A 27,950-nucleotide genomic window follows, 5' to 3' on the forward strand; every position below is an offset into this window, starting at 1 on the left:
GGGAAGTCCTTTCCGGGCTCTGTGCCTCAGTTTCCCCATCTGTAAATGGGGGGTGACAGCAGTGATCTGTCTCAGTGAAGTGTTGGGAGGGCACATTCACTGATGTGTGTGATTGAGACGTTTTGGTTCAGTTTTGACCTAACTATACATTAATGTAACATTTAGAAAATCTAGGAACATGACACGGACAATTTTGAAACGGGAAAATCATCAAAACCGGCCCCTCTCCCGGGAACTGTTTGGTTTCAACCAATTGGGATTGTTCACCCAAAAAAGGGCATTTCAAAAACTGCTGCTGGCTGTAGATATAACCAACAAGAGACTGCTCAGAAACACGGGTTTTCAGGGGCCAGGTTCCTGTCATGTGCATTTCACAGCTCGGAGTGTTCAGGGCCAAACCCAGCCATTGTTACCAACAAGGATCCTGCTGTGGTCAGCTACCACCGCCTGCTGCTGGATGGAATGAGAATTGCTTAGCTGTGTTTCATAGGCCCCGTACTGCTAATGAAGTTCTCCTTTAGTTCAAGGGGGAGGGGGCTGTGAGCTCAATCCCTGCTTATCACTGAATTTGGAGCAGCCCCCGGGAGTCAGCACCATGAAGGGGTGAGTGGTGCTAGCTCTGTGCATACAGATTTGGAGGCAGACAAGACAAACCAAAGCCAGTGCTCTTGTATTAAGAGCTAAAATCAACCCAGCTGAGTTGTAACCAAAGGATACAGGGGAGGCAAGAAAATCCCAACTCTGATTGGGCCCAAGGAAACTCCACCCACGAGGTTTCCCCCCCCCCCCCCACTGCAGGATTTGGAGGTACACGCATGACATCATCCGAGCCAGCTCTCCAGGGCTTTGTCACCTGGCCTCTGCTGACAGGTGCTGGCTTTGCAAATCAACCTTTTCACCTCTGCCACTTTCACCACCCTGGGTCAGCACATCAGCTGGTGCCAATGGGCTCTGCTCCCTCGACTCCATGAGTGAGTCCCACCAGCCAGGGTTCTGGCCCCGTGGACTTTCATTTCCTCCTGCTGTGGCTTCTCCGGACAGGCACGACTGGTTTGCGGCAGCAGCCTAAACCTTAACGGTTATTGTAAAGTGCTCAGACATGGGGGGAAGGGCGGGGAATGGGTGTGAGCCCTGGGGCTCCCCTGGAGATGCCTCATTCCCCAGAGCAGGCCGCCCGCCTGTCAAACATTAATTGTTTGTGATGGAAAAGCTTTTTCTCTCCTGAGGCAGCGGAGAAAGTCAAAATTAGCATTTCAATGGGGAGGATTTAGAAATGTGCAACATTCGGCGTTTGATAATGTCAAGTTATCTTTTCTTTAAACGGGAAGGAAGGGAAAACTTTTAGTGCCGCTTTTTGTCTCCACTGGGAAGCTGAATTCCAGCCTTGGGGACTCTGCCTCTCGCTAATGATCTGGGCCTGGGCCGAAGCTTGGGGCAGTCTGGCCTGGTGCATGGAAGCAGGGTTTGGCACATGCCCCTTTAAGAGCCACCTTGCGGAATTGAAGCATTGGGTAAAGTCTGGGTTTGCAGTGATCTGAGAGGGGAGTCGTCTGCCCGGGATAATGCCAGCAGCCAGCCTCGCGCCAACCCCTGTCCATCCGCGGCCTCTGCTTAGACTGCTGGCAAGGGAGCCAATTAGTGCCAGGAGATGGATTGAGACCCGCCAGCTTGTGGCCACCAGACTAACGGCACATGGACACTTTTGTCACTGCAACTTGGGACTGGATTCCGGCTCAGACTAGAGGGGCTCCATATGCCATTCCCTAAGCCCGCCGGTCCACCCCAAACTGGCCTGTATTCCTTTCTCCCTTCCCCCAAGCCAGCCAGTTCCCCACCCTGGGGGCCAGATCGGAGCCAGCACCCCTCTAGAGGGCAAAGCCCTGTGTCCCATTCCCTCCTGCCATGGGGCTGGCTCAGAGCCGGTGCCTCCGAGAGGGGAAAGGCCCATATTCAATCCCTGAGGATATCCCAGCAGCTATTCCAGACCTCCCGCCCTCCCAGAGCCCAGCTGTTGTCTGGCCACTCCAGGGACACGCGGAGGGAAGGGGCCGGTGTCCCCGGCTGGGTGGGCCAGGGCACCATTGCTCTCAGAGCAGGTGACTGTGTGTGCAGCACACCAGCAGGGAGTAACCATCTTGGGAGGGGTATGGCCCCTTTGCTAGGAACCCACTGACTGCCCAGTGACTGAGCCCAGCCGTGCGTCGGGACTGAGGGCAAGGGTCAAGCTCTGAGCTCCATGGGATGCAGGATCATTCCTTCCACAGCCCTGGCACTTTCCCCGTCGTCTGGCTCGGGTGGCTTTGGGCTGGAACGAGTGCTGCTGCTGAGCCAGTGAGGGGACCCTGGGCCCAGTATCCGTAGCTCAGGGGGCCTGCAAGTCCCCAGTGTGGCCAGCCCAGCCCAGTCCTCACCGTAGCACAGAGCAGCATTCGGGACAACCCCCCAACACACACGCTGTGCAGGTGGACGGCAGAGAAGGGGGCTACACTGGCCTTACCCCATCTTGGGGACTCCCCCATGTCACAGGGCACCCTCTGCTCGGCCACTCCCCAGCTTCAGCACCCCTTTGCATGAGTCTGTAAGCCTGAGGGAGGCTCTGGCTCCAGGCCTTGGAGGAATCTGCAGGAGGAAAGATCCCATTACCCGGCAGGGCTGCAGGCTGAGGGGTGAGCAGGGGGTGCATGAACACATTCTGCAGCAAAGCGAGAGGGGCAAGGGGCACCAGCAGCAATCAGCCCCGTCACAGACGGCTCCCTCCACCGGCTGGGAATGGCCCAGCCCAGCCTTCCCAAAGAATGCCATTATTCACAGCCACAGAGAGTTTAAGGCCAGATGGGACCATTCGTTGTCCTCCTGGATAACACAGGCCAGTCAGTCCCCCGGCATTCAGTCCAATAACTTGGGTTTGACTAACACATCTCCAGGAAGGCAGCTGGTCTGGAGCTGACGATATCAAAAGATGGAGAATGAACCACTGCCCTTGGGAATTTGGTCCAGGTTAACCACCCTCATTGTTAAACATCGGGGCCTTATTTCGCCTTGGAATTTGTCTGGCTTCCGCTTCCAGCCACTGGCTTGTGTTTGGCCTCTCTCTGCTAGATTAAAGAGCCCTTCGGCAATCAGCATTTCCTCCCCGGGAAGACCCTGATACACCATGATCAAGGCACCTCTTGATCTTCTATATTTACTGGTAAAGATTCCCGGAGGGGAGAGACGCTGCCCAGTGGAGCTGGTGGAAAAGCAGGGCCAGGTGGGGGGAGGAAAATAGTTGTTGAAACGTCAAAAACCTTTTTATTTACAAGCTGTGAAAAGAACTGATTTCTTTGGGAGGGAGGGGGGTGTTTTTTGCAAAACATTTGACCAACAATTTCCAGTGCTGCCTATTCATTCTTTCCATTTCCCCTCCCGTCTCCCCCTTTTCCTTTTTGCCACAGAAAAAGGAGGCGGGAAAAGGAAAAAACTAAAGATGAAAATGTAAAATGAACGTTTTTTTCTGTTTTTGTCAACCCTCCCCCCCAGAAATGTGCCAAACCCCAGTCTCCCCCCACACACCTTTGTCCTGACTTTTGCCCCATCAATGACCACTTTTTTCATGGAAAAAAATATACCATTTGAGACATTTTCCTGTTCTCTGCCATGCACACTGTGTAGCCTGGGGGCAGATGGATGGTTGGACAGACAGACGCACAGACGGGCCTCTGCTCCCTGAATCTCTCCATCTCATCTGGGGTCCTGTGACTCGGAGGAGCACTGGCAATTGCTGCGTGGGCAGGCGGATTCCCCCCCAGTTAAGGTGACGCGCTGTTGACGGGCGCTGGATAGGCGACCGCACTGATTGTTCTGTGAGGAATAAGTGCCCGGTGTCTGCGAGCTCCCACGCTCCTCCCTGCTCCCATTGGCTTCCCTCAGATAATGCCCCTGGGCTGAGTCGTTACAAACCGGACAGAGCCTGCAGAAGGGATCTGGGTGTGGCTAGGGGGGAAATGCTATAATCCATCGGCTTTGACAGCCGCTTATAGGGAGGCGGCATGGACGAGGAGCCAGGAGACTTCGGATCTGTTCCTGTCTTTGCCACTGACCTGCAGGGTGGCCTTGGGCAAGTCACTTTCTCCTCTTGGTGCCTCAGTTTTGCCTCCCACCCTTTATCTATCGTGAGTGAGCTCTTTGGGGCAGGGACGGTCTCCCGCTCCGTGTCCGTGCAGCGTGTAGCTGATCTCAGTTATGTCCTCTGGGTGCTACTGTAAGTGACAGAGTGGGGGGACCAGACGAACATAAGGTCTGGGCCTTGTCCCAAGGCAATGGAGAGACGCCAGGCGAGCGTTGGATGGGCTGTTTGTCAGCAGAACGTGGAGCCTCTTCTCCCATCTGTCAAGAGCCATTCCCAGCTCCAAGTGCACGGCCCATGCAGGAGTCGTGCTGCACGGTGCAGCCTGCGGTGCCAGCGCGAGAAGTGTCAGGGCTGGGTGCCCGGGGTAGTGCCATGAGATGCCAGCAGCCTGCGGTGCCATCGGCGGGGAGCTGAGTGGATGCCTCCCAGACACAACGCTGCCACTCCGCTAATTACATCTCCTCCCGATAACATCCCTGCCCCGGCTGTCACCAGGGGCCCCGGCGCCATCACCTGACACCTTCTGCCTGCGGAGACATGATTAGATCAGGCACCAGGAAATCCCAGTGGGGTGGGAGCTAGCGACCCTGCACTGCCAGCAGCCGCTGCCACGTGGGACTCGTTGGAGAGCGGCGTGGCCCGGTGGGAATCCACCCGCCACCGGGAATCCTGAGGGATCAGGGCTCTGCAGAGCCCAGCCTCACGGCCCGCATGGCATCCCTTGGGCAATGCACCTGGGGAGGAGGCCCTGGCCTGCCTTCCGAGGCCACAGAGGGTGCCAGATAGGACGGGACCACCAAGGTTCTACCACCCTGGGGAATCCAAGCCAGCCCAGTGGGGAGGGAGCATCGGTCGCTATGTGCCGGCTCCAGCCTTGCTCCAGGGAGAGGGGGGCACAGGAGCAGCCGGGGCTGAGATTGTGCCAAAAGTCTGAAGCCTGGAGACAAGGAATCCCCCTACCTCGGAGGGGCAGTGGCAGAGCTGTGGGGAGGGGGAGCCCAGGGCTGGGACAGCAGGGGGCTGCGGGTTGGGACTAAGGGGCACTGGGACTGAGGGGGGAGCCTAGGGCTGGGACGGCAGGGGGCTGCAGAGCAGGACCAAGGTGCACTGGGAGGGGTTACTGAAGGAGGCTAACTCCTGGGTGTAACACAGCAACGAGCCCTCCACAGTCAGGTCTGTGACCTGCAACCTGAATCCTGGGACTGGCCATGCACCAGGATCTCTGCTGGAGCTGGGGGGGGACTCCCACCCCCTAAAACCATGGAGCAGCAGCTGCACCTGCCACACCACAGCCCCAGCTCCCCATGGAGCAGCCCCTGTGACCTGGGCGCCGGGCACAAGAGGTTCCCCCTACCCCACCTCACGTCAGGTGACTGCGTGCTGAGCCCAGCACTTCCCTTGCATCGGACAGGGGAGAACGTCGGCTCGGTTTGCCTGCGACAAGAGGGGCTGGCCTGAGACACGATCAGTAGCCAGCCCCTTCTCTCTGACTGTGTCGCTGTCCACAGAGAGCGAGCAGCCCCCGGCCCACAGGCAGAAGGGGCGGCTCTGCCCCGGGGCTTGGTGAACCTCACCGTGCCCACCTGGCAAAGGGGGCAGGAGGGAGAAACCGCTGGCCAGAGATCGGGAGACGCCAGGGGTTGGCGCCCAGCTCAGAAGCCAGCTTTGGTGAACAGCCCTCCCCTCCCGTGGGGCTGGCACCTGGTTCACTAGTGCAGGAGCCTCCTTTCCCATCTAGACAGACCTCCCAGGACAGCAAACAGAGCCCTGGCTGGGTCGGTTACGCAGGCCCTGCTGGCCTTGGGCTGGCACCATGGATTCCAAAGTCAGAAGCAAGGGCCCATGATAAGCGTCTGGTCCCAGCTCCTGCAGAATCTCCCCCGAGCGATTCCTGCCTCCAGGACTCTGGCCTGAGCTGGAGTGAGTCAGTCCAGCCTTGGAGTGAAAAGGCCAGGGGATGGAGAACCGGCCTCAGTTGTTCTGATGGTTAATTCTCCTGGCTTCTTATTTCCAGTCTGAATGTGTCTGGTTTCAGCTTCTAGCCTTGGGATCTTGTTCAGCCTCTGTCAGCTGGAGTGAAGAGCCCCTGTCAGAAATCCCTTCCCCGGGGAGGCCCTGGCAGCCTGGGATCAAGTCACCTCTTAAACCTGCCCTTGGACTGACTAAACCGTGAAGTTTCTCCACAAACTCTTTTTCTTTGGAGATGTTGGGCTGATTTATTGGACTTTGTCTCCTCCCATGTTTCCCCATCTCAGGGGCAGACGGAAACACAGCGAGATCACAGCTGGACAGGCAGCTTTTCCTGACCTGAGCCCCACAAGCCCAGGACTGGAACAGGTGTGAGGGAGAAGCTGTGGGTTAGGACTGAGGGGCATTGGCAGACCTGGAAGGGGGGAGCCCCAGCTGGAATAGCCAGGGGCTGTGAGTCGGAATTGAGGGGCAGCGGCAGAGTTGGCAGGCGGCCCCCCACTTTGGGGAGATTTGCTGTGTCAGTGGGACACGCCCACCCCCCCATCCCCAATCTCTGCTCCGTGGAATTGCTGCAAAGCCCAGCGGCGCTGGGAGGCCCATCTTGCCGTGCCCGGGACGGGAGTGGTTAGCTTGGCCCAAAGGGCTCTGCAGGGGATGGGGCATGTGGCCACAAGGTGAGATCTCAGGGGCCCGGGAACAGCCTGGCTTGGCTCATTTCAGCCCCGACACGGAGACCAGCTGGCAGGGAGGTTCCTGCCATGGCTGGGGCTAGATGGTGTCCTAGCGAGTCCGGCTGCAAGAACCCTTCCACAGGGCTGCTGTCTGGGTGGTTAGGAATATTTGGGGGGTGGGGTCTGTGCAGATGTCCAGAAATTGGGGCTTTGGGGGGCTCTGTGCGTTCACACCTAACACCGTGTCAAACCGCACCTCGCTGCAGCGCCCTGGGAACCTCTCATGAGCACCCGCAAGCTCTGCCCTGACCCATGGACGCTTCGAAATCCCCCCTCCCCACGCAGTGCCCATTACCACTCCCAGCCCTTCGATGCCAGCGAGGGAGCCAGCCCAGCCCCGGGATAAACAGGCTGCAGTGGGAGAGGGGTGGAGGCAACGCAAACCAAGTAACCAGTGCCGGTGTTCGTGGGTCTAGACTCTGATCCATCCATCAGGGTGTTTTATCCTAATCTCAGAAGCCTGCCCTTCTGCCATAACCTGGCACTAAACGATGGAGTCTCACCAGCCCCCTTGGCGCAATTCTCTCTTCTGGAGCTCCCCAAGGGGAGAGCCACCTGCCCCCGTCCCCAGGTAGCACTGAGGGGGGCTCCGGGAGCGGGAGGGGATGTGGCTGTGAATCCGGGGGCAGTGCCTGGCTGGATTCTCCAGCTGCACCGGTCTCAGGCTGGCTCTGCAGAAGGGCTGGTTACTCACGTGGGCTGCTGGCTCCTTCTCCAGCAGAGTGGACCCCTGGGCTGGAAGGTCCCCCAGTAACCGATGCCAATGGCTAGAGCCATCCGATGGAGGATCCCCATCCTTTAGGGGAAGGGGAAGCCCCAATGGAGGTGTGGGGGGGGGAATCGCAGCTGGAGTCTGATCTCGATGACCCCGGTGTAAATCCAGCGTCAGGGCCACATCCTGCTCTGGGTGAATCCAGAGCAACTGTTGATTTCAGTGGGTTTACACGAGCCAGCGTCCCACCTCCGACAGCACCAGCTGCTGCAGTCCCGGGGCAAGAATCCCCAAAAGGGGCAGTTACAAGCCCAGGTCTGAGTGTCTCTGCTCCTGGAACGGCCTGGCCTCCTGGCTGGGTCCCCTGCTCCCTGCTGGCCATTGTGTGGGGGAGCAGCGGGAGTGGGCGGGAGGAGGACTGCGGGCTGGTTAAAATTGCTGCATTTTGTAGCCTGAACAAAGAGCAGCAAGGCGCATTGAGGCCAAACGGGGTTGTAAAAGCAGCCGGCAGTTGCGTCCCCGCATGCTGTGATGGGAGAATGATTTGTCTGAACTTCCTCTCCTAGATTGGAGAGCAAATGATTTAGAAAATAATAATTGGCGCTGCAGTAAAACAGATTAATGGGAGATTTTAAGCAAGTAACGTTGCTGTCTTTGTGTGGCACGCGCAGCCCCAGCAGGAGGCCGGGAACAGGAGATCTGGAGCACACCAGCCGGAGGCGGGGAGAGGGCAGCCGGATGCTGGGCATGGCTCTGCTGATCCCCTCAGACCTGACCCACAGGCCCCCAGCTGCCCGCAAACAAGCCATGGGACTGGGTGTGTGTTGGGGACAGGCCCTGGGCTGCAGCAATCCATGCTCGCTCCAGCAAGGAGCTCAGTGAGGGAGCCCGTCAGGGCAGGACGCCAGGATCTGGCCCTGCGGCCCTGGCGGGTCAGTAATGCAGAAGATCAGGCATTGCAAAGCCCCAGCGACATGGAGGAAAGAGGGGGCCCATCGTCTTTGTGGCGAGCTCTTGCCCCCCTCAGCACACCACCCGTTAGCCACGCCAGGGAACCCCCGGGGAGAGGGCCAGAGAGTCCATCGCTGTGCCGGGCGCGGCCGAAGCAGAGTGAAACATTATCCCCTGTTTACAGCTGGAAAGCTGAAGCCCTGGGAGATGCAGGGACTGGCCCAAGATCACATGGGGAGGCTGTGGCAGAGCTGGGACTCGAACCCAGATCCCCTGAGCCTGCCCCCCCCCACGCCCTTTTTATGGACACCTCCATGTAGGGCTCTGGGCTGAGGCTGCAGGTCTCCGGCCAGCAGGGAGAACAAGAAATGTCCAAAGCACCTTGAGATTTAACCCTTTTGTGTTTCTAGAGCGGCACCAATGGGCGAGGGTGAGGAGGTAGCTTTGGGGCCCTGAAATCGACCCAAGCAGCAGGAAGGGAAAGCGGCAAACGTTGGGCCAGGGGCTGGCTGGGCTCTCCCGGCCCTGGGCACCACACACACAGCTCTGCCCATGCCCATCAATCCCAGCTTGCAGCCTCCGGCCCTTCCGGAGCAGAGACAGACAGCGGCGGCATGCGGGGGACAAACCTCCCTTGGGAGCACGAACCAGCTCCTCCGTCTCATTTGGCGGGTGGCCCGTTCCTGTGTCCCTGCACGGGGCGCGCTGTTCGCCCATGGCTTTCGATCCGTCCTCCGGTCTGACCCCACCCATGGGCACGGGCTGCTCTCCCAGCACCCAGCTCCAGGGGCGTTTCCTCGCCAAGAGTGGGATTAAATCCTCCCCGTCGAAAGCCGGCTCCCTACGTGGAGATGATTTTGCACCGCTGGGCCATTTCCTCTCCATTACTCACCGGGGAGGTTGGGTGTCACGGGGGCCGCGGTGCCCGCTGGTGATTTACAAGCTCGGGGGGAGGGGGGAGAATTTGTCTTCAAAAATCTCTCTCTCCTTGCAGGTTAAGGATGGTAAATGGGATGGGTGATGCTGGCTGCTGGCTCCTGCTCGGGCTGTCCCTCCTCCCTGTCTTGGGGCTGGGTAAGTGATGCCGGGCCGGGCGAGCGCATGCCAAGGGGATGGCAGATGGGGAGGGGGGCTCCTTCCCCAAAGGGGGCGGGGCGGGGCGGGCTGGGAAATCCTCTCTCAAGGAAGCCAGTGAGGCCCCTGGGGAAGTGGGGGAAGCTTTGCCGGGATGTCTGGCTCCATGAAGGCCCCCCCCCCAACCCAGTGCAATGCAGCCCCCTGGCAGGAGCAGCCGTGCAGGAGGATGGGGGCAGGGTAATTGTCCAGCTGCAATGACTGCTGTGGAGTGGGGCCCCCGAATGACCCCCCCACGCATTGCCAAGGAACCTCCCCTATACCCCCCTGCCCACACATGGCCCCGGCCCTGACCTGGCAGGGTGTGTATGTGGGATGGGGGAGGGGAGAGGGGCTTGGTCTCCCTGGTGGTTACTGCTAATTGGGTGTGTTTCGAGGGGGGGGAGCTGAGACCCCTGACAGGACCCCGCGGAGATGTAAAAGCTTGCACCAAAGAGGCCAATGCGTCAGGCCCCAGGTAGCCACTGCCCGGCTGCAGAAGACCCGGTGCCCTGAGGTGAACGACTTTGTGTTGTACCCACCAGCTCCGGAGCCTCCTCGGTCACAGATCTAGTCCCTGGGAGCGGGAGGCAGCCTGGCCTAGGAGTCAGGACTCCCGGTTCTATTCCCAGCCCTGCCACCAACTTTCTGTGTGACCTTGGGCTAGTCACTGCCCTCCTCCGTGCCTCAGTTTCCCCATCTGTAAAACAGGGACAATGACACTGTAAAACTCTTTGGCCTCGCTGCAGAGGGCATGTGCCTGGCAGAGAGCGCATGGCTGTCCTGGCAGCACGCGGACCCTATCAGACCCAGCCAGGCGCTAATGCTCACCACCAATGCCCTATGTAAGCACCTAGTCACCCTCCCCCTGTAACGTGTGACCCATGATCCACCACGTCACTCAACCCATTGCTGGGTCCCTATCCCCGCACCCATCCTGGGGGCTTATCTCCCTCTGTCCATTGTAGAGTCCCGTATCCCATCATGGGATGGGGGCCTGTTTCCCTTTGCCCACTGAGGAGCCCAGTATCCCTCTGCCTGTGGGAGCGTGGGCAGGGCCTGTATCCCTCCGCCTGTTGGAGTGCGGGGGCCTGCGTCCCCTGTTGGCGTTCGGGTGGGTTCTGGCTGCAGGTGCAGCACAAACAAAGTGTCCCAGCGCCCTGCCTAGACTCTCTCTGGGAAGCTCAGTCCTTAGCGGCACAGTCCCCAGTACCGCACCTTCCCTCCCCAGCCAAAACTTAAACCAGCATGACCATAACGCACGTGTGCACGTGCTCACAGCCAGCCCAGCGGCGAACCCTGCCAACGATCTTCAGCGAGTGTCTGGAACGCCCAGGGTGGCTGTCTCGGCCTGTGGGCTGCCTGGAACAACATCACCGCTGCTGGCAGGACGTGGCCGGTCCCACTTCTCCTGGTAGTGCCATGGCCTAGGGCTCCATCGTCTCACCCTGCCGTGGTTGGTGCCTGTCTGAGTGCCCCTCATCTCCCCCCATTCTGGGATTTGGAGAAGGTGCGGCCCATTCCCCTGGAGAATGTGTCTGTCTGGGGGTACGTCCTCATCTGACGCCAGCGTCACCTGTTGGTGATACCCCTGCTGCTGAGCGCCATTGTTTCCCGTCACAGACGCCCAGCGACCCCAGATTTTCGGTTTGCCTTGTCTGTCTCTGTAGACGTCTGCAAGTCCCCTGTGAGGCCTGACATCGGTTTCTAACAGTGCCGGCGCGCCGGGTGTCAGTTTCTTGTTGAACAGAACGTCAGCAGGTGATACCCCCGGCTTCACGGCAGCAGTGCTAAGTAGGGATCCGCCTTTTTCACTAGACGCGCTATTATTCTGACACCATTTTCAACTAGCCCAGTGGATTGAAGATAACGTGGACTAGGGGTTACCTGTCTAAACCCAAACTTCACTGCAAACTGCTTAAACTCATGCCCACTGCACTGCGGCCCACCACTAGACATCACGATGTGATACACACCGCGTCTAGCAAAAATAGGTTTGATACGCTCAGTCCCATGGTTAGCAGGAGTATCTTCTAGTAAGGCGATCTCAGGGAAGTGAGAATAATTGTCTGGGATGAGTGCAGGGTTTTTTCCCCAGCCAGCATTAATCAATCTACGCCTACGTTGCTCCGGGGGGGGCAGTTTGTCCTGTGCCACCAACAGGGGCTCTTTTTCTTGGCTTTTCCAGTACTTTTTAGTCTAGGCAAAAAGCTCCAACAGCTTCCTGAACGTTGCTGTTCGTCTGAGGCCAGTATAAAATCATCTCTGGCCCTTCGCTTAGATTTTTCTACGTCTAGATGACCTTCCTGTGTCCTTCAGCATCTTCGTCTGCAACAATTCAGGAATCCCCATCCTGCTGCTTTGAAAGCAAATCCCAGCTCCTCCAGAGAGCGCCTCCCCGGGTTGGTGAGAGCATAACCGGCCCGGTGGAGGGCTGTTCGGAATCAGAGCAGTGAGAGGAGGCAGAGGAAATCTAAGAGGCCAGATTCTGTTCTCTCAACCAGTTGGGGTACAGTATAAATCGATGACATGGGGAATAATCCCAACTAAATCAAAATTCGTTGTTTTAGCAGGAACTGCTATGTAGGTTTACCCCATAAATTACTGCAAACTCTCACTCTGCTCTATTGTATATTAACCGCTATTGGCTTTACTCGTATCTAGCGTCTATTATCTGTTAGTATCTTAATTCAACTCACTTTATAGGTAACAATGAACATTTATGGAACGACAGAGTTTGGAATTAGAAAATACCGTGCCCTAGAAGATAAACCCCACCGGTGTCTGCTCCCTTTTCAGTTCCTCGGCGTTCAGCCCCTGCACGCCCAGAGTCTGGAGGAAGAGTTGCTAGGCTGGTTAGTTCTCTCTTTGGTGGCTGGTTGGAGTTCCAGCTTCAGGAAAGACAGCTGTTCCTTGATGCCATGTCTTGGCTTCTTGACTGTCTTACGGTCCCTTTGCTCTCAGAGAATTTCTCTGTTCCTGGCACTGCCCTTTGGATACCTTCGGACGCCCTCCAGAAGTTCTGTGTCACAGTCCTTCCTGTATCCTTATCGTCACTCCAGCTCACTCCCTCCTCCCTTCCTAAGTCGATTTCCCTTTCATTACAGTTTCTCTTCCATTCCAGCTTATTTCCTTCCCATTTCCTTCTTGCTTGACGTTTCTCGCCATTTGTTAACAAGGTTTGTCTAACGATTTCTTAGAGACTCTTCAGTTAGTTTGGCTCTTGTTTATCTGCACTCCTCTTCTTTTAACTTTCCTTCTTTTCCTGTTACACCTCTGCCTTGGCTCTTACTGGCTTTTGTGGCTAGCCCTGCTGTTCCCCCAGCTCGGTCTTTCCTCGCCCTCCTGAACTGGACTTTCTCCCTCTCAGCTCTGTTCCTGGAGCCCCGACGACACAACTCGGCCCTACCCACTTGCTGCTGTCCTTCTTTTCTGGTGCCGGCTGCTGCCTTGCTGGCGACTGGCCTCTCTGCCCCCCAGCACTGGGCAGCCTCCCTCTGACGCCTCCAGCTGTTTCTGCCACTGCCTGTTTCACCTGCTCGCAGCAGCGCTTCAGGGGGAGGACGGGAGCCGCCGTCTGCTCTCGCTCGCTGTTTTTTCCCCTTTTCTGACCTCTCCCTTCCCCCACACCAAAAAACCATCCCAGGCCAGAGCTCACTCTACTTCAACTGCCCTGAGATGAATCCTTGGAGTTCCCGGGACTCCCTCAGAGCAGCTGTTCTGGGCTCCCCAAGCCGCCAGCCTGCGCTGCTCCCTTTGCAATACGGGCCCAGCTGCCTCCAGTACAGGTGGGGCGTTCCGCTAGGGGCTGGGAATATGCTGGCCCAGCCGCGCCGTGTGAATACCAGCCATCGCTCCTCCCGAGCAGGATCTGGCCAGCACAGCTCAGCGTTTGTCGGAGGCTGGAGAGGCGTTTTTTAATCAGATCGACATGTACAGCGTCTAGCTTTGGACTCGGCTGCAGAGCCCTTTTGACAAAAGCCTCCGTAATCACCAGCTCTCTCCCGGGTTTGTATTCAACGTGCAAATCCTACCACTGGAGCTGAACAACTGATCTCTGTCTTCTCAGGGGAGCCCGGGGCGTTCGCCAGCCCCCCTTGGCAATCGCTGTAAGCGGTTTACGGTCAGTTTCAGCTAGCGCTGGCCTCCCGGCAATAGAGTCATGACACTTTTTATGCCCAGGGACTCAGGCCAAAGCCGCCTTCTCTATCTGAGCACATTGGCACTCGGGTTTCGTTAGCGGCTGGGACGCAGAAGCCGCTTGTCTCCTGTTGGGACCATGCTGCTGAAAGTGGCCTGTGCCAGCCAGGCCCCTCCTTGGTGCTTATTGTCCGTCATCGAGCCTCAGGCCTGGGGCCTCAGTCAGTTTCTCAGACTCCGGGTCCTTTGGACACACTCACAGATAGCTAGGTGAGGCACAGTTCGCCATGACAAGGAACCTTTGTTCCCCTCCCTTGTCGTTTGGGGCAAGTGTGCTGGGGATGGCCTCGGCCCGTCCCCTCTGCTGGACTAACGTCCCTTACACGGACTTTACGTTTTCCTTTATTCAGCTTCAGCCCAGCAGCTCTCTCTCTTCCTAGAGCCGCCTGCAGCCTGTGGTCACTCTGCTGATCCCCACTGGCTCAAACACTATCTCTGCAGAGCTTGTAGATTCACTATGCTGCCAGAAGTGCGTTGTGTTTTCCAGGTGAAGCCCCTCGGGGACTGACCGCGACCCACTCGGCAGCCTGTGGAAAGTGTCTCCCCAAGGGATGTGCACAAACAGGGGCTCTCTAGTTCTGAGCGCACCCGCTTGTGCGCCCAGCATAGAAACACATCTAGCATCGGCCAGCCCCCTGCAGCCTTTTCCCCCGGGTCCCCGTCCTCTGGGGACTGCGCCACAACAAAGGGTTCCGCCTTTTCCCTACAGTTCCCAGTGGGCACATCCTCCCTGCCGGCTCTGCGACTCGACTCGCTCCGATTCCCAGAGCAATGGGCCTCCCCAGCCCCTCCTTGGGCTGAGGGAACTTCCTGGGGGCGTGACTTGTGGCCCGGCTGGGCTCTGTGGAGAACTCCCCGGATGACATCCTCAAACTCTGCCTCAGTTGATAAGGCCCCTGTGCCCCTCCAATGAGTGCACCCCTGGGAGGCCAAGGGTGTGATGTGCTTCTACATTTACAGCTCCCCCCGGAAGCAGGAGTTTGCCTAGTAAGCCACAGAACGTGAGGCCGGGGGCGCTGGGAACCGCACCCTGCCCTCCCTCCCTTTCCTGGGGGTGAGACCCTCTCTGCTCCGCACAGCCTCAACCACCAGCCCCTTTCGCGCAGTAACTTCTCAAACAACCACCTTCCCAAGGCCCTGCACGGAGAGGACTTCGGGAGAGAATCAGTATTAACGATCCCTGATAAAAAATAGCAAAGAATAAACTGCTAATGACCAGTAACAAATCGCCCGTGATAATTAGCCAATAACAATGCATTAACTAGCGTTAACAGGCAGCAATGGTTCGTAATGAACAATCAGAACAATCGCTGGCTTCTGGCAGGGCTCGTGCTGGGGACAATAAAACCAGACTCAGCTTTAGTATCCAAGTTGCAGAATTAGACACTAAATAACCGGTAACAGCAGCAGGCCCAGCGTGGAGACGCCGGCTCTGCTCCTTGCTGACTACCGTAGCGGGGGAGGATGCAGTGGTTGAAATGCAGGAGTTGCAAGGGGTACTTTCCCCCCCTCCCCCCATGTCATTAACATCACTCCAGCCCCAGGCACCCACGTGCTCCTCTCCCCTCCAGCATCTCCTTTCCCAGCAGTCCACAGAGGGGTGCTGCTGTTCCCTAAGACCCGTCTCATTGCCCAGCCACGTGGGCCTTGCCTGATGGCTCTGCCAGGCCGGGGGGCTCCACCTGCCCTGACAGGGAGATCTTTGCCTGCTGCCGGGAGCCGGCTCAGAGCCACCTGCCGCCGAGCTGCACCGGCATGGATTTGTCCCAGGAGGTCTGGCGACTGCAGTGTCCAAAAGCAGAGAGGTTTGGCACAGCTGACTGGACACGGCCATGACTTCACCCGAGGCAGGGGAGATGCAGGGTCCACGTGCACCATGGTGCACCCTCGTGTGCCTAGTGCAAGGACCCCAGGAGCTCCTGGTGCACACAACTGCTCCCCTTGCCCTTCTTACTGGAGTCAGCTGGGAAGCCTCCTGCCAGCGAGGAGGGGGCAGTGCCCGAGGCCAGAGGAGATGGTGAGGGGCCTGTGGGGAGTTCTAACCGGGTGCGTAGAAAGATAAAGTCTGAGCTTCCAAACATCCCGGAGGAAGCAGCAGTGAGGGTGGGGCCCAGCCTGGACGAGTGGGGACCGTGGGGTGAGTCCAAAGCATGGGCCTTGCTGCGGAGCTCGGCTCAGCATGCAAATTCCCTACACGCTGAGGCCAACTGTGCCTTCACTGGCAGCGGGGGCTTTGCACCTAGGGCATCTTCCCAGCTCCCCACTCCCAAAACCAGGTCCTCTGGCTTTTCAGTCTGCTTTGTTATCATAGGGTTGCTCGGGATCACGGGGCTGAGACCCATCAAACTCATTCCACCCCCCAGGCCAGGAGCGAGCCCTTAGCATGGGGCTGGATTCGAACCTGTGACCCAGAGGTGAAAGGCTCCGTGTTCCAGCCCCCTAGGCTCCCAGAGCATCTCTCTCAGGTGCCAGAACAGGAGCGTAGGAAGAGACTGAAATGAAATATGAATAAAACATGGCCCCCTCACCGTGCCTTCCCCGTGGCCTGCACTGTGAAAACCCATCCGCACACTCCCTGGTGCAGAGAGCAGAGCGATGTCATGAGAGGGGCAGAGCATTAATAGGATTGCAAAGCAGGGTCACTGGGTATTAAGCTACGTAGAGAACGGCCGTAATGAGGAGCATTAATTATTACCAGACGTCTCCTGCGTCAGAGTTGTCAGGAGAGCCGAGCCTGTTAGCCTGGGCGTTCGTGAGAGCCATTTAACCAGGAGGAGAATTAGAGCGTTACAGCCCCGGAGCCCCACGCTTGTGCTGCCTGGTGGCAGATTAGCTGGGTGAGGAGTTTATCACTGTGAGGGCTGGAGGTGGGCTGGGAATGACTTTCCTGCCTGGCACCCTGTACGCAGGCAGGAGCAGACTTCTGGCTGGCAAAAGGGGGCACGATTCTAGCCCAGGCAATGGCATGGTGCCTGCTAATGCTGGCAGGAATTGGGCACCTCCTCATGTGGTGGCCCGGTGACTTTGTGGGGCTGGCTGTTATTCCATGGCCCATAGAGTACAGCACAGAAATGAATTATCTCATCCCCGGTTTACAGAGTCACACATGCCTTGCCCAAGGTTGAAGCTGGTGTCAGTAGTGGGATTAGAACGCAGGAGTTCCCAGCTCCCAGGCCTGTGCTCAGATGACTCAGCTCACCCTTCTCCTACGCACGCATCCGTCCTGAGCCAGAGCACGCAGGAGCATGGGACTCCAAGGAGATGCTGTCGGATCCACCTCCTTTGGAAGGCAGGAGCGGACATCGCAGTGCTCAGCCCCGCGGAGCTGTGGATCAGAGGGGACCCCCAGGAAAGTGTCCTGAGCAGAATAGGACACACTGGAGTCATGTGGGTGTCAGAGATTCCCAAGCTGAACCCAACTGCTCTCAGCCTGTCAGATCCTGTCAGCAGTGTGCCCTTGTTGCCAAGAAGGCCAATGGCATTTTGGGCTGTATAAGTAGAGGCATTGCCAGCAGATCGAGGGAAGGGATTATTCCCCTCTATTCGACACTGGGGAGGCCGCACCTGGAGTATTGCATCCAGTTTTGTTCCCCCCACTACAGAAGGGATGTGGACAAATTGGACAGAGTCCAGCTGAGGGCAACGAAAATGATTAGGGAGCTGGGGCACATGACTTACGAGGAGAGACTGAGGGAACTGGGGTTATTTAGTCTGCAGAAGAGAAGAATGAGGGGGGATTTGATAGCTGCTTTCAACTACCTGAAGGGGGGTTCCAAAGAGGATGGAGCTCGGCTGTTCTCAGTGGTGGCAGATGACAGAACAAGGAGCAATGGTCTCAAGTTGCAGTGGGGGAGGTCCAGGTTGGATATTAGGAAACACTATTTCACTAGGAGGGTGGTGAAGCACTGGAATGGGTTACCTAGGGAGGTGGTGGAATCTCCATCCTTAGAGGTTGTTAAGGCCCGGCTTGACAAAGCCCTGGCTGGGATGATTTAGTTGGGGATTGGTCCTGCTTTGAGCAGGGGGTTGGACTAGATACCTCCTGAGGTCCCTTCCAACCCTGATATTCTATGATTCTATCCCCAGCAATAAAAGCTTAATAATAAAGTACAGCGCCTTGCACAACGGGCTCCTGGTGCGTGTCTGAGGCTCCTAGGTGTTACCACAATAGAAATAATACATTCATAAGATTTTAATAACAATGGTTGTCTGGGAGTGTCTGCTTCGCACACGCTCCCCCTGCGATCCCTTTAGTCCTCTCATTCAGTCTATAAATCAGCCCCTCTCCAGAGGGATAAACTGCTTCAGCAAATGCCCTCAACAAGTGATTCAACTCACTACCCGGTCATTTATGAAGGGGATAAAAGCAGTTTATGGCTTTACATAATTAGATGTATTGACGCCGGGTTTTTATCCCTGAAGGGGAGCGCAGCCTGCCTTGCTTATTTCTTCTCCCTTCTATTTTAAAGCAATTTATGCAGCCACTCCAAGCCCCTCCTCCCCAGCCACAGAGCTCAGATTGCTCCTCGCGGATATCCCTTCTTGATGAACAACTGCAGAACAGAAAGAGAGGCCAGGGCACAGGAAGGCTGGGAGGGGGGCACACAGAGGGGTGGTAGAACAGGTGTGCAAGGAGGAAGCGTGGGGCAGTGTATAACTCACTGCACAGCCATGCATGGGAAGAGGAACCAAGAAGTATAGGGCAGGGTGATTCTGTAGGGGAGAGGAATACAGCTCTCAAAGTAGCTGGGGGAAATGCGGAATCTGAAAATGCCAAGGCTGTGCAGGGCTGGTGGAAAAACGTGAACTGCAGGGTATTCATGTTATGGTGGGTGGTCACCAGGTGGCGCCATTCCACGTCACCTCACAAGTTCTTTGTCTCAGTCTGTGAGCTGTGTACCATCCTTGAGGAAACACAGCATTGTTTTTAGTTTTGTTATGCACAAGCTTTGGGGGGAGCTGTTGCAAACAGCAGGAGTTTGTTCCTTGCTGTAACCTTTGTAACTAGAGTAATTTCTGAGGGTGGAGTTGCTCCCAAGCAGCCAGGCATTGGGCTGAGAGTCCTGACAAAGGGGATTGGCTGCATGCTGTTTGTGGCCACCTCTGTTCCAGGACTGGCAAGTATAGGGTAAATAAACGAATTACTCTTGGAAACTACCCAGATTCCGTATCACTGATTTCTCCTCAACAGGAAACTGATCTGCAGCCTCTCCCCTCCCCATGCCTGCTACCACTCAACAGAGTAGGAAACTGATGCACAGGAAGGGGAAGTGCCCTGCTTAAAGCTACTTAGAGAGTTGGCAACAGAGCTTGGAATAGAACCCAGGAGTCCTGATTCTTGTGCTCACCATTAATTCATGCTGCTTCCCTCTACAGCCAGGCCATTGTCGAAAATGGAGATTAGGAAGTTATGGGGCAAAAATAATAGCCCCAAACCCTGTGGCTTCAGCTGAGGGAAAAATCTTTCTCCAAGTGTGGAAGGGATGGAACATCTTCCTAGCTCCGGGGCATCAGCTGATCCCGAATTAATGGGGGTCAGGAGAGAACATCCCCGGGGGAATTTTATCCTAGTGCTGCCCATTGCAGATCATCTGCAGTATGTGACGCTGTCCTCTGTCGGGGTGGGGGGTACTGGGTTGGATGGGTCAATGGTCTGATCCAGCGTGGCAGTTCCTGTGCGCTAGTCTAAGAAACCCACGTCGCACTCCAGTGTTTTCAAGGGCCCCTACAGGAGCTAAGCTACAGGACTGCGCGACAGAGCGGGGCAGAGAGAGAACGGTACAGAGAGAAACCCAAAGCTGCTGGGGCGGCGGGGGGTTATGAAGAGAGAGAGAGGACGTTACAGATCCCCGAAAGCCCACAGCAATCAGGGCCCTTTCTAAACAGTGTTTAGCTAAAGGAGGTGGCTGCTGAATCTAGAATTCAACTGAGACAGCAGGTTGTCCTGGAGAGATTCCAGCCCGGTAATTATGACCAGGGGCACTTGGGTACGCCCTAAGGCCTGCTGACTGGAATCTAGCCACACGCGGCCCGGTGACCCCGGGGCGGGGGCTGCAGGGAGCAGGGCAGTCCATGGATGCTCTGAGCTTGCTGATTTCTCGTCTCTGTATTTCTGGTGCTCTCCGCATTGCGCTCGCTCTGCCAGTGATACCTTTCGGCCCTGGGTAGCTCCATCCGCCCGCAGCCCGTGGAGGGGGCTGTTATGGGGAAACTTAGTGCTGGGGGCAGGGTGTGTGAACCCTGGAGCTTCAGCCTTGGAGGGATGGGTTTAATTAGCAACGTCCGCCTCCAAGTGCCAGCTGGGGAGTGGCACAGGGGTGCCTGGGGGGGATTAGCCAGGCCCTTTTATGCTCTTCCCCTGGGGACCTTGCTGATATCTCAGACAGCACAACCCACCTCACCCCTTAGAATGGGGTGTTTGTCACAGCCGGCTGCGAAATGACATCCACGCACCCACCACAGGGCTCCCAGCTCCTCCCTGCCCCTCCCGGGAGCCAGTCATGAATTTGTCGCTGGGCCTGGGCGCCTGAGTCCAGCGGGAGCCGTTTGCCTTCAGGGCGGCCTGTTCTGCCGAGAGAAAGAATCCAAGGCCCTAGTGCGTGTGGCTGGAGGGGGCAGAGATAATCGCAGCCTTGGAGCCTCGGGGAGGGGGGAAGGAGCTTTCTCCCGCCCTGTACTCCCATAGGCTGGCTGGAGAGCCACGTGTCAGCCCTGCCGCGCTCTGTCCGCTCTCACGAGCGACACAGGGTTAACTTGGGCTGGGGGATCGGGAGGGGATCACCAAAGAACCGTGGCAATAGACAACGCTGGGGATTCACAACATGGAGCTGCTCCCACTGGGTTCGTAACTGGCTGCCAGATGCTGGGACTGAACAACAGGGGATGGATCACTCGATAAATTGCCCTGTTCTGTCCATTCCCTCTGAAGCACCTGGCACCGGCCACTGTCGGAAGACAGGACACTGGGCTAGATGGACCATTGGTCTGACCCTCTTTGGCCGTTCTTATGTATCAGGGTGGGGCAGTGGGCCCACTCTGCCCTTTGGAGGTGAAGTCCAACTAACCCCAGGCTGCATGCAGGGACTAAAGACCCCATGTGGTGTTTGGCATAAGGGGCAGGGTATTAACCTTGGTGTCCTGGTTCCATTCCAGCTCCATTCTGCCTCCCCGTGGTGTTAGCCGCGTCCCACATCACTCATCACTTCCCATCCTGCCCTGCTGCACGGCCTTAAACAGCTGCCGTGCCCTAGCGCCAGGTTAGCCGTTGTGCGGCAGGAGAGGCGCTGTCTAGAGGGGAGATCTCGCTCGTTACCTAAGCTAAAAGAACAGGAGTACAGACTAACACGGCTGCTACTCTGAAACCTTCCCCAAGCTAGTGACCCGGGCTCACCAGGTAGGGCCGGTGGTAGTGGTGGCTGGCTGCCTGCCGCTGGAGGTTAGGGTGTTACTCACAGGGCAGCACGAGGAGGTGTCTCCGCAGATCATTTTGCTGTTGCTCTTGCGCGCTAATTGGGTCCAGCTGGCCAGAGGGGAAATCAATCACCGCACAGGCTGGGGAGCACCATTGTGTGCGTGTTGTTAATTCTGACGAGGCTGAGTCCTGGTGCCCTAATTGCCATCCGCAGCTTGCCAAGCAGCGTCTCTGCTAACAATCTGGGCAGCAGCGAGACACTTGGCTCTTTCCCGGTGGTTTCGGGAATTGCTGCAGGTATGGCCGGCCCGGTGAGCAATGAGGCTGCGGACTCAATGCCAAGCCAGGCCCTCTCCCTCCAAGCTGGGTTTCGCTGATGCCAGACGATCAAAGCCCGTGCTGGAGGGTCACTGGGGAAGGGAATGGGGAGCAAGCCAACCTGCCGGGTTATGGGGTCCTCTTACCAAGGGGGTGGGAAAGTCTGCAAAGACTTTGACTCAGGTGAGGCTACGCCTGGAGGCAGAGTGGAGCTGGGCATTGCGGATAGATCCAGCCACGTGGGGAAAGCCTCAGTGGGGAGCCTGGTACCAGCTACAAAGTTCCATGTGCTGCTGGATCTTGTGCCAACGTGGGGGGATCTCCTCCAGGCTGCCGGCAGCCTGGAATGAATTTACGAAGAGTCAGTGGTAAAGCAGTGGCGGGGTATGCGGCAGAGCCAGGATTAACTGGAATCTCCCTGAAACAGTTCCGGGCCATCCTGATGTGGACTGTGCTCTGCTGTATAAACCGGGAGGGAAATTTCTTCCCCAGTTTTTCCCAGGTCCCTTGATCTGGTAGTTGGGCTGAGAGGCACCAGGTCAATATCGTCATACCAGGAGGTGCCGTTACCGTCTCTAGATATTTTGCTTCGTGAGCGAGCAGTGTCCTTGAAGCCATGCTGCGTTCTTGGTAGTTTGGTGATGCTTTGGGGCGCTGTAGCAAGCAGCGGGGGAGCAGAGCTAGTCAGTTCCTGGGGCAGAGTTGCTCCCCGGGAACCAGTTCCCTGGTGTTTGGGCTGAGAGTTCATAGATTCTATGGCCACATGGACCCCTGTGCTCATCTTGTCTGACCTCCTGCGTAGTACAGGCCAGAGACCACCCTGAATTAACTCCTGTTTGAACTCAGAGCGCGTCTTTGAGAAGAATATCCAGTCTTGATTTTCAGATGTCCAGTGCTGGAGAATCCACCACGACCCTTGGTAAATTGTTCTGTCAGTGTTTAAAAACAATTGTGCCTCGTTTCTAGTCTGAATTTCTCTAGGTTCAACTTCCAGCCATTGGAGCTGGTTAGACCTTTGTCTGCTAGACTGAAGAGCCCTGTGTTATCGAATCTGGGCTCCCCATGGAGGTACTTGTAGACCAGGGTCGGCAACCTTTCCGAAGTGGTGTGCCGAGGCTTCATTTATTCACTCTAAGTTAAGGTTTCACATGCCAGTAATACATTTTAACATTTTTAGAAGGTCTCATTCTATAAGTCTATAATATATAACTAAACTATTGTTGTATGGAAAGTAAATAAGGTTTTTAAAATGTTTAAGAAGCTTCATTTAAAATTAAATTAAAATGCAGAGCCCCCCGGACCGGTGGCCAGGACCCGGGCAGTGTGAGTGCCACTGAAAATCAGCTCGCGTGCCGCCTTCGGCACGCGTGCCATAGGTTGCCTACCTCTGTTGTAGACTGATAAGTTGCTTCTTTGCCTTCTCTCTGTTAAGCTAAATAGATTGAGCTCCTGGAGTCTATCACTACAAGGCAAGTTTTCTAATTATTCTTGTGGCTCATCTCTGAACCCTCTCCAATTTATTAACATCCTTCATGAATTGTGGACACCAGAACTTCACAAAGTGTTCCAGTAGTGATCGCATCAGTGCCAAATCCAGAAGCAAACTAACTTTTCTACTCCTACTTGAGAGTCTTCTTTTTATGCATCCCAGGGTTGCACTGGGAGCTCATGTTCCGATGATTATCCACCGTGACCCACAAAGCCGCCCAGGATAGTCCCCTGTGCTCCGAGTATGGCCTGCATTCTTTGCTCCTACATGTAGGACTTTACATTTGAGCAAAAGTTCAGACAGAGGGGAGTGGCTGTGTACCATTTGTGGCCGCTCTGTTCCCGGACGGGTGTATATGACGTAAATAATTACACTAGGAAAATACAGAGACTCTACTTCACTTATTCCTCCTCCAGTGGAAACTGACCTGCAAGGATATGACTCGGCAGAGGGGCAACAATAGCATTTAGTGCAAGCTCTAAGATCCAGCTTAGAACACACAAAGATGCTAAGGGCATCAAGCATGGTGCCAGGGGGTCCCCCCATAGGGGTTTCCATTTGCACATGGTTTCTATTTTCATACGTGCTAGCACCACCTAGAAATTGATGGCACCACATGGAAAGGCCCCCAGCTGGACTCTACGACGTTCAATAAATGCCTTGAGGTAGATGAATCCTTGCAGTGCAGTTCTTTGATGCCCGCCCTAGGGAACGCCAGCCCAGCCGGAGAGCCTGGCGGGTTCTGGGTTACTCATGTGGAGCGGGACACGGCTTTCCCTGGGGCCCTGCTTTGCATACAACTCAATCCCTCATGGGGCTGATAGATCAAGTGCAAGGAGCTAGAGTGGGGATGGCAGGCAGGGAGCTTGCAAACACAAACCTCACAGTAAAAGCTGGTCCTCGGGCCTCAGAGAGACCAGGCCAATTGGCAGCTCAAAGATTTCCCGGCACGGCATCCCCCCCGTCATGCTGCGCGCACCGAGGAGCCTCGGTTTCTGGTCTTGACACCTCCATAGACCAGCCCACTGCATCCACAGGGCCTTTGTTACTCGCCCCAGCGCCCAGACCTCCCGGGGCAGGGCTGGACTGTGTGGGTGCCATGGCAACCCAATAGGTGTGGCGAAGGGCCTTTAGCTCAGTGCCCCCTGTCCACTCAATAGTCTGGCTGCCATAGGAAACTCTTAGCTGTGGGGGCCAGGCGGGAGGAACATGGGGAGGAACAGAGCCTCTGGCCTGGGCATGTCACATTTGGCAAGGACAGGCCGGTAACATGACAACACCATTTGGCTAGAACAAGCTCAGGTAGATGGGGTCGCATTGCTGGTAGAGGGGGGAGGGGGCGGAGGAGGATCCAGTCTCTGGCCTGTATCTCAAAAACTCCCCCTCCCTGCTTATCATGTGAATTGGGGTAGCTCCTAGAGGCCCCAACCTAGATCAGGCCCCCACTGTGCCAGGCAGCTCCTCAGGGCAGCGCTCCCAGTTGTATCACCAGCCTCACGGCATTTTCTTTAAGCCCCAGCCTCTGGATTCATGGGATTAAGTGCAAGTCTCAGCTTTCATTTTATTTTAAAAGGGTAAGTTTCTGGCTCTGCTCGTTGCAGAGAAGAGATGGAAAATGGCCCCACCACCAGAAAGTAAAGGGAAAGAACCCACTAGTTATCATCCTGTTTAAATCTCTTCACTAGGAAGCCAAACTCATGATCTTTGGTGCCTGCTTCATGGTCTCTGATCGTTTGAGGTTCACAATATTGGCTGGGGAAAAGGAAAGTTCATTAACCCCTTTTTCCAGAGAAGGAGATGCAGGGACTTGGCCAGAGTCGCACCCTGCCAGAACTGGAGCCCAGATCCCCCCGATCTCAGGCCCATGCCTTCTTCCTTCAGAGGCACCTTCCATTTCGCATTCAGACAGCCCTCTCTGGAGGAGGCACATACTACATTTTCTCACAGGAGACTTAGCTTTTATTCTTGCCTAGGGCAAAGCAGAACCCTGGGGGGTTTCGGAGTATGTTTGAGAGGAGAGAAGAGGGTTGCAAACATGCAATTAAGAAGGAGAATTGTTAATTGCAGCTTAGAAAGGACTCCTGATCTAAGCTGATATTTAGCTACTTTATCTTCCACTAGCTAAAGAACCCTGCCCAGATCAGATCACCTCACCCCACCCCTCACTGCACCTGCATCCCAGCCCCTAATGACAATAGCCCAGGTTTGCCAGGGCTGCTTTTATCCCGGGCTTCCTGCTGCAGGTGTCAGCACTCATGCAATTAAGCACAGCTTGGGCCAATCAACCTAGCTGCCTGCCGGGACCGGATTGCCTGACACCCTTTCATGCCCAGACAGCCCTGCTGCTAAAGCTGTCCCAGCATCTCCAGCAGTCATGGGCCATGCAGCCTAGCCCAGAGGCCTGTTTCTAGCCGTGCTCTGTGCCACCTGCTGCAGAGGTAGCCAATAGCTCTGCGGTGCTACAGAACCTGGCGGCTGGCTGGAGGTCCCTTGCAGTGCATCTGTTGGTGCAGCAGCAGGTGTATGCTGACTAGGGGGTTGCTCCTCTGATCCTGCTTTCACCTGCTCCCAGGTAGCTGGTCTCCTCCCCGGCAGCGAGGTGACGCTGGGGCCCGTGGACGTCTACAGGGCTCTTCCTTGTGAGCAAAGGCGGCAAGCCCTTGCTCTGCACTCCCAGCCTGGCTTGGTGGGAGCCTGCCGCGCTGTCCTGCAGAGGGCATTTCCAGCTCAGTGCTGGAGATCCGGAGCTGGGCTTCGACAGGGGACACCACCGCAGCCCAGGGACCTTCTGAGCTGGTGGGTCTGGTTCAGGCTGTCTCGGCACCTGCTGCAGCTCTAGGGCCAAGGGGGTTAAAGCTAGTAACCAGAGCGGATCTGCATCCTGCTCCCCACCGCAGCTCACTTGATTTATACCTGTAAAAAAGCCCCCCGGTGTCTGCAGTGTCAGCCAGACCCACTGTGGGAGTGATCGCGGGCCCGCAGGGGGAATGGATACCCAGCCAGGAGGGGTGCCGCCACTGGCGCTGGTACAAACTGCCCCTTGCCTGCAGGCATCAGCGAGGGATCGACAGGGCTGCTTGATCTCACCCTGTCCTCGCCGTGTGACGCTCCCAGGGAATGGACGCTCTGAGAGTTGCCCAGTGGGAACGGATCACAGGAGCTTGGGGACCATGTGGGGGACCTGGGCAGAATGTTCATCATCATGGGGGTGGGGGCTGGAAGTGGACCCCAATACCTTCCCAGTGGCAGCCCGGCACTGCCAGATCCCAGCCGGACGAAGTGAGAATGAAACTGTCGGGGGAAAGGCAGGGGACTTTCCTGCACCCTGGAGTCGGTTCCGATTTGAGCTTGGGGTCGGTTCTGAGTCTGAGATGGTTTGGCCAGAACATGCGTCTCTGTCTCTTTCTCTCGGCTGTGCCTATCACAGGGGTATCTCGCTCCCCCCAGGTGTATACCTCCCTCTGATCCCCTCTCCTCTTTGTCTCTCTCCTGCAGGCTCCCAGGACAATGGGAAGGTGATTCGCATCAACAAGGTCCAGCACCAGCCGCTGCGTGTGGGGTTGGCTGAGCCAGTGGCCCTGCCCTGCCTCTTCTTGCTCCAGCCTTCGGCCTCGCTGGGGCCCAACGAGCCACCGGACCCGCCTCGCATCAAATGGAGCAAGGTGCAGGCGGCATCCGGGCAGAAGGAGGACGTGCCAGTCCTGGTGGCCAAGGATAACGTGGTGAAGGTGGTGAAAGCCTACGAGGGGAGGGTGTCCCTGCCTGGCTACCCCAGCAACCGCTACAACGCCACCCTGGTGATCAGCGCGGCGCGGGCCAGCGACGCCGGGCTGTACCGCTGCGAGGTGGTGGCCGGCGTCGACGACGAGCAGGACCTGCTGCCCCTGGAAGTCACAGGTGAGTTGGGGGCATGGCAACGTGGGGGGGGGGCATGCCGGCAGGATGGGGGCCGAGCACCAGAGTGGACACTTCCTCTGCCACCTGCTGCTCCGCATCCCTCACCCCCACCTCCACCTCCGCAGTGATGCACAAGCCAAGCGGGTGATTAGTTTCCCATTGGATGCCTCCGGGAGAGCCACTGCGGGAGCGTCAGCTACTCCAGGCTGGCCAGAGCCCAGCCACCGCCGTGCGCTGCCAGTCCCAGGAGCTGGAGGTGAACTGAGCCCTGGGGGCAGCTGGGATCAGTGCAGCTGCTGCAGGGTAGGCAGTGGCACTGGTATCTCTCAGGGCAGCCCTGGCTCTGGGTCTCTCTCCTTGTCTGGCTGTGTGTACACGTGTGTGTATCCTGTGCACTGAGCAGGGGTGCGCCGTCTCTTCACCCCGGTACGCTGGAGTCCCAGTAACATGCAGTGTAGTCACTTGGGCGCCCCCGGAAGCAGCTTCCCGCTGATGCTAACGGCTCGTGCTCAGGCTGCACGTCCAGCTGGTGTCCAAAGGGGAACTGATGGAATCGTTCCACCCTGACAGCCCATGGCCAGCGACTCCTCTATCCGCGCGTAGCCCGGCTCGGGCGCTGTCCACGCTCCACGAGCAAACGCTGCCGGCTGCTTCTCGGCCTCCTCCGGAGCTTCCCCCGGAGCTCTAGCGGCTCCGCGGGGCTGTAGTACTTGCAACTGGGGCCTTGCTCGTGATTTGCTTTTCTCTTTCAGAGGGGTCTATTACTGGCTCCGGGAGGGGAGTGGGGTCTAGTGGGTTAGAGCAGAGGTAGGGTTACCATATTTCAACAAGCAAAAAAGAGGACGGGAGGAGCCCCGCCCTAGCCCCGCCCCTGCCCCTCCCACTTCCCGCCCCCCCAGAACCCCCAACCCTCCCCCCGTTCCTTGTCCCAGGAGGGGGCAGTCAGGGGACAAGGAACGGGGGGAGGGTTGGGGGTTCTGGGGGGGCGGGAAGTGGGAGGGGCAGGGGCGGGGCTAGGGCGGGGCTCCTCCCGTCCTCTTTTTTGCTTG

The 27,950-nt window shown here is 57.0% G+C and overlaps 1 protein-coding gene across 5 annotated transcripts in view; it reads left to right on the plus strand.

Moving 5' to 3' along the window:
- The first annotated feature begins 9,469 nt into the window (after window positions 1-9,469).
- Window positions 9,470-27,950, plus strand: part of NCAN (neurocan) — a 58,150-nt gene continuing 39,669 nt past the window's right edge. For all 5 annotated transcript variants that reach the window (XM_034755398.1, XM_034755400.1, XM_034755396.1 and 2 more), the window contains exons 1-2: window positions 9,470-9,547; window positions 26,500-26,901. In XM_034755398.1, coding sequence (XP_034611289.1) covers window positions 9,475-9,547; window positions 26,500-26,901 — 475 coding nt within the window. In that variant the 5' untranslated portion in view covers window positions 9,470-9,474. The remainder of the gene's footprint in view (window positions 9,548-26,499; window positions 26,902-27,950) is intronic.

This window comes from Trachemys scripta, chromosome 22 (assembly GCF_013100865.1).
Source record: "Trachemys scripta elegans isolate TJP31775 chromosome 22, CAS_Tse_1.0, whole genome shotgun sequence".
In the NCBI taxonomy this organism is placed as follows: Eukaryota; Metazoa; Chordata; order Testudines; family Emydidae; genus Trachemys; species Trachemys scripta.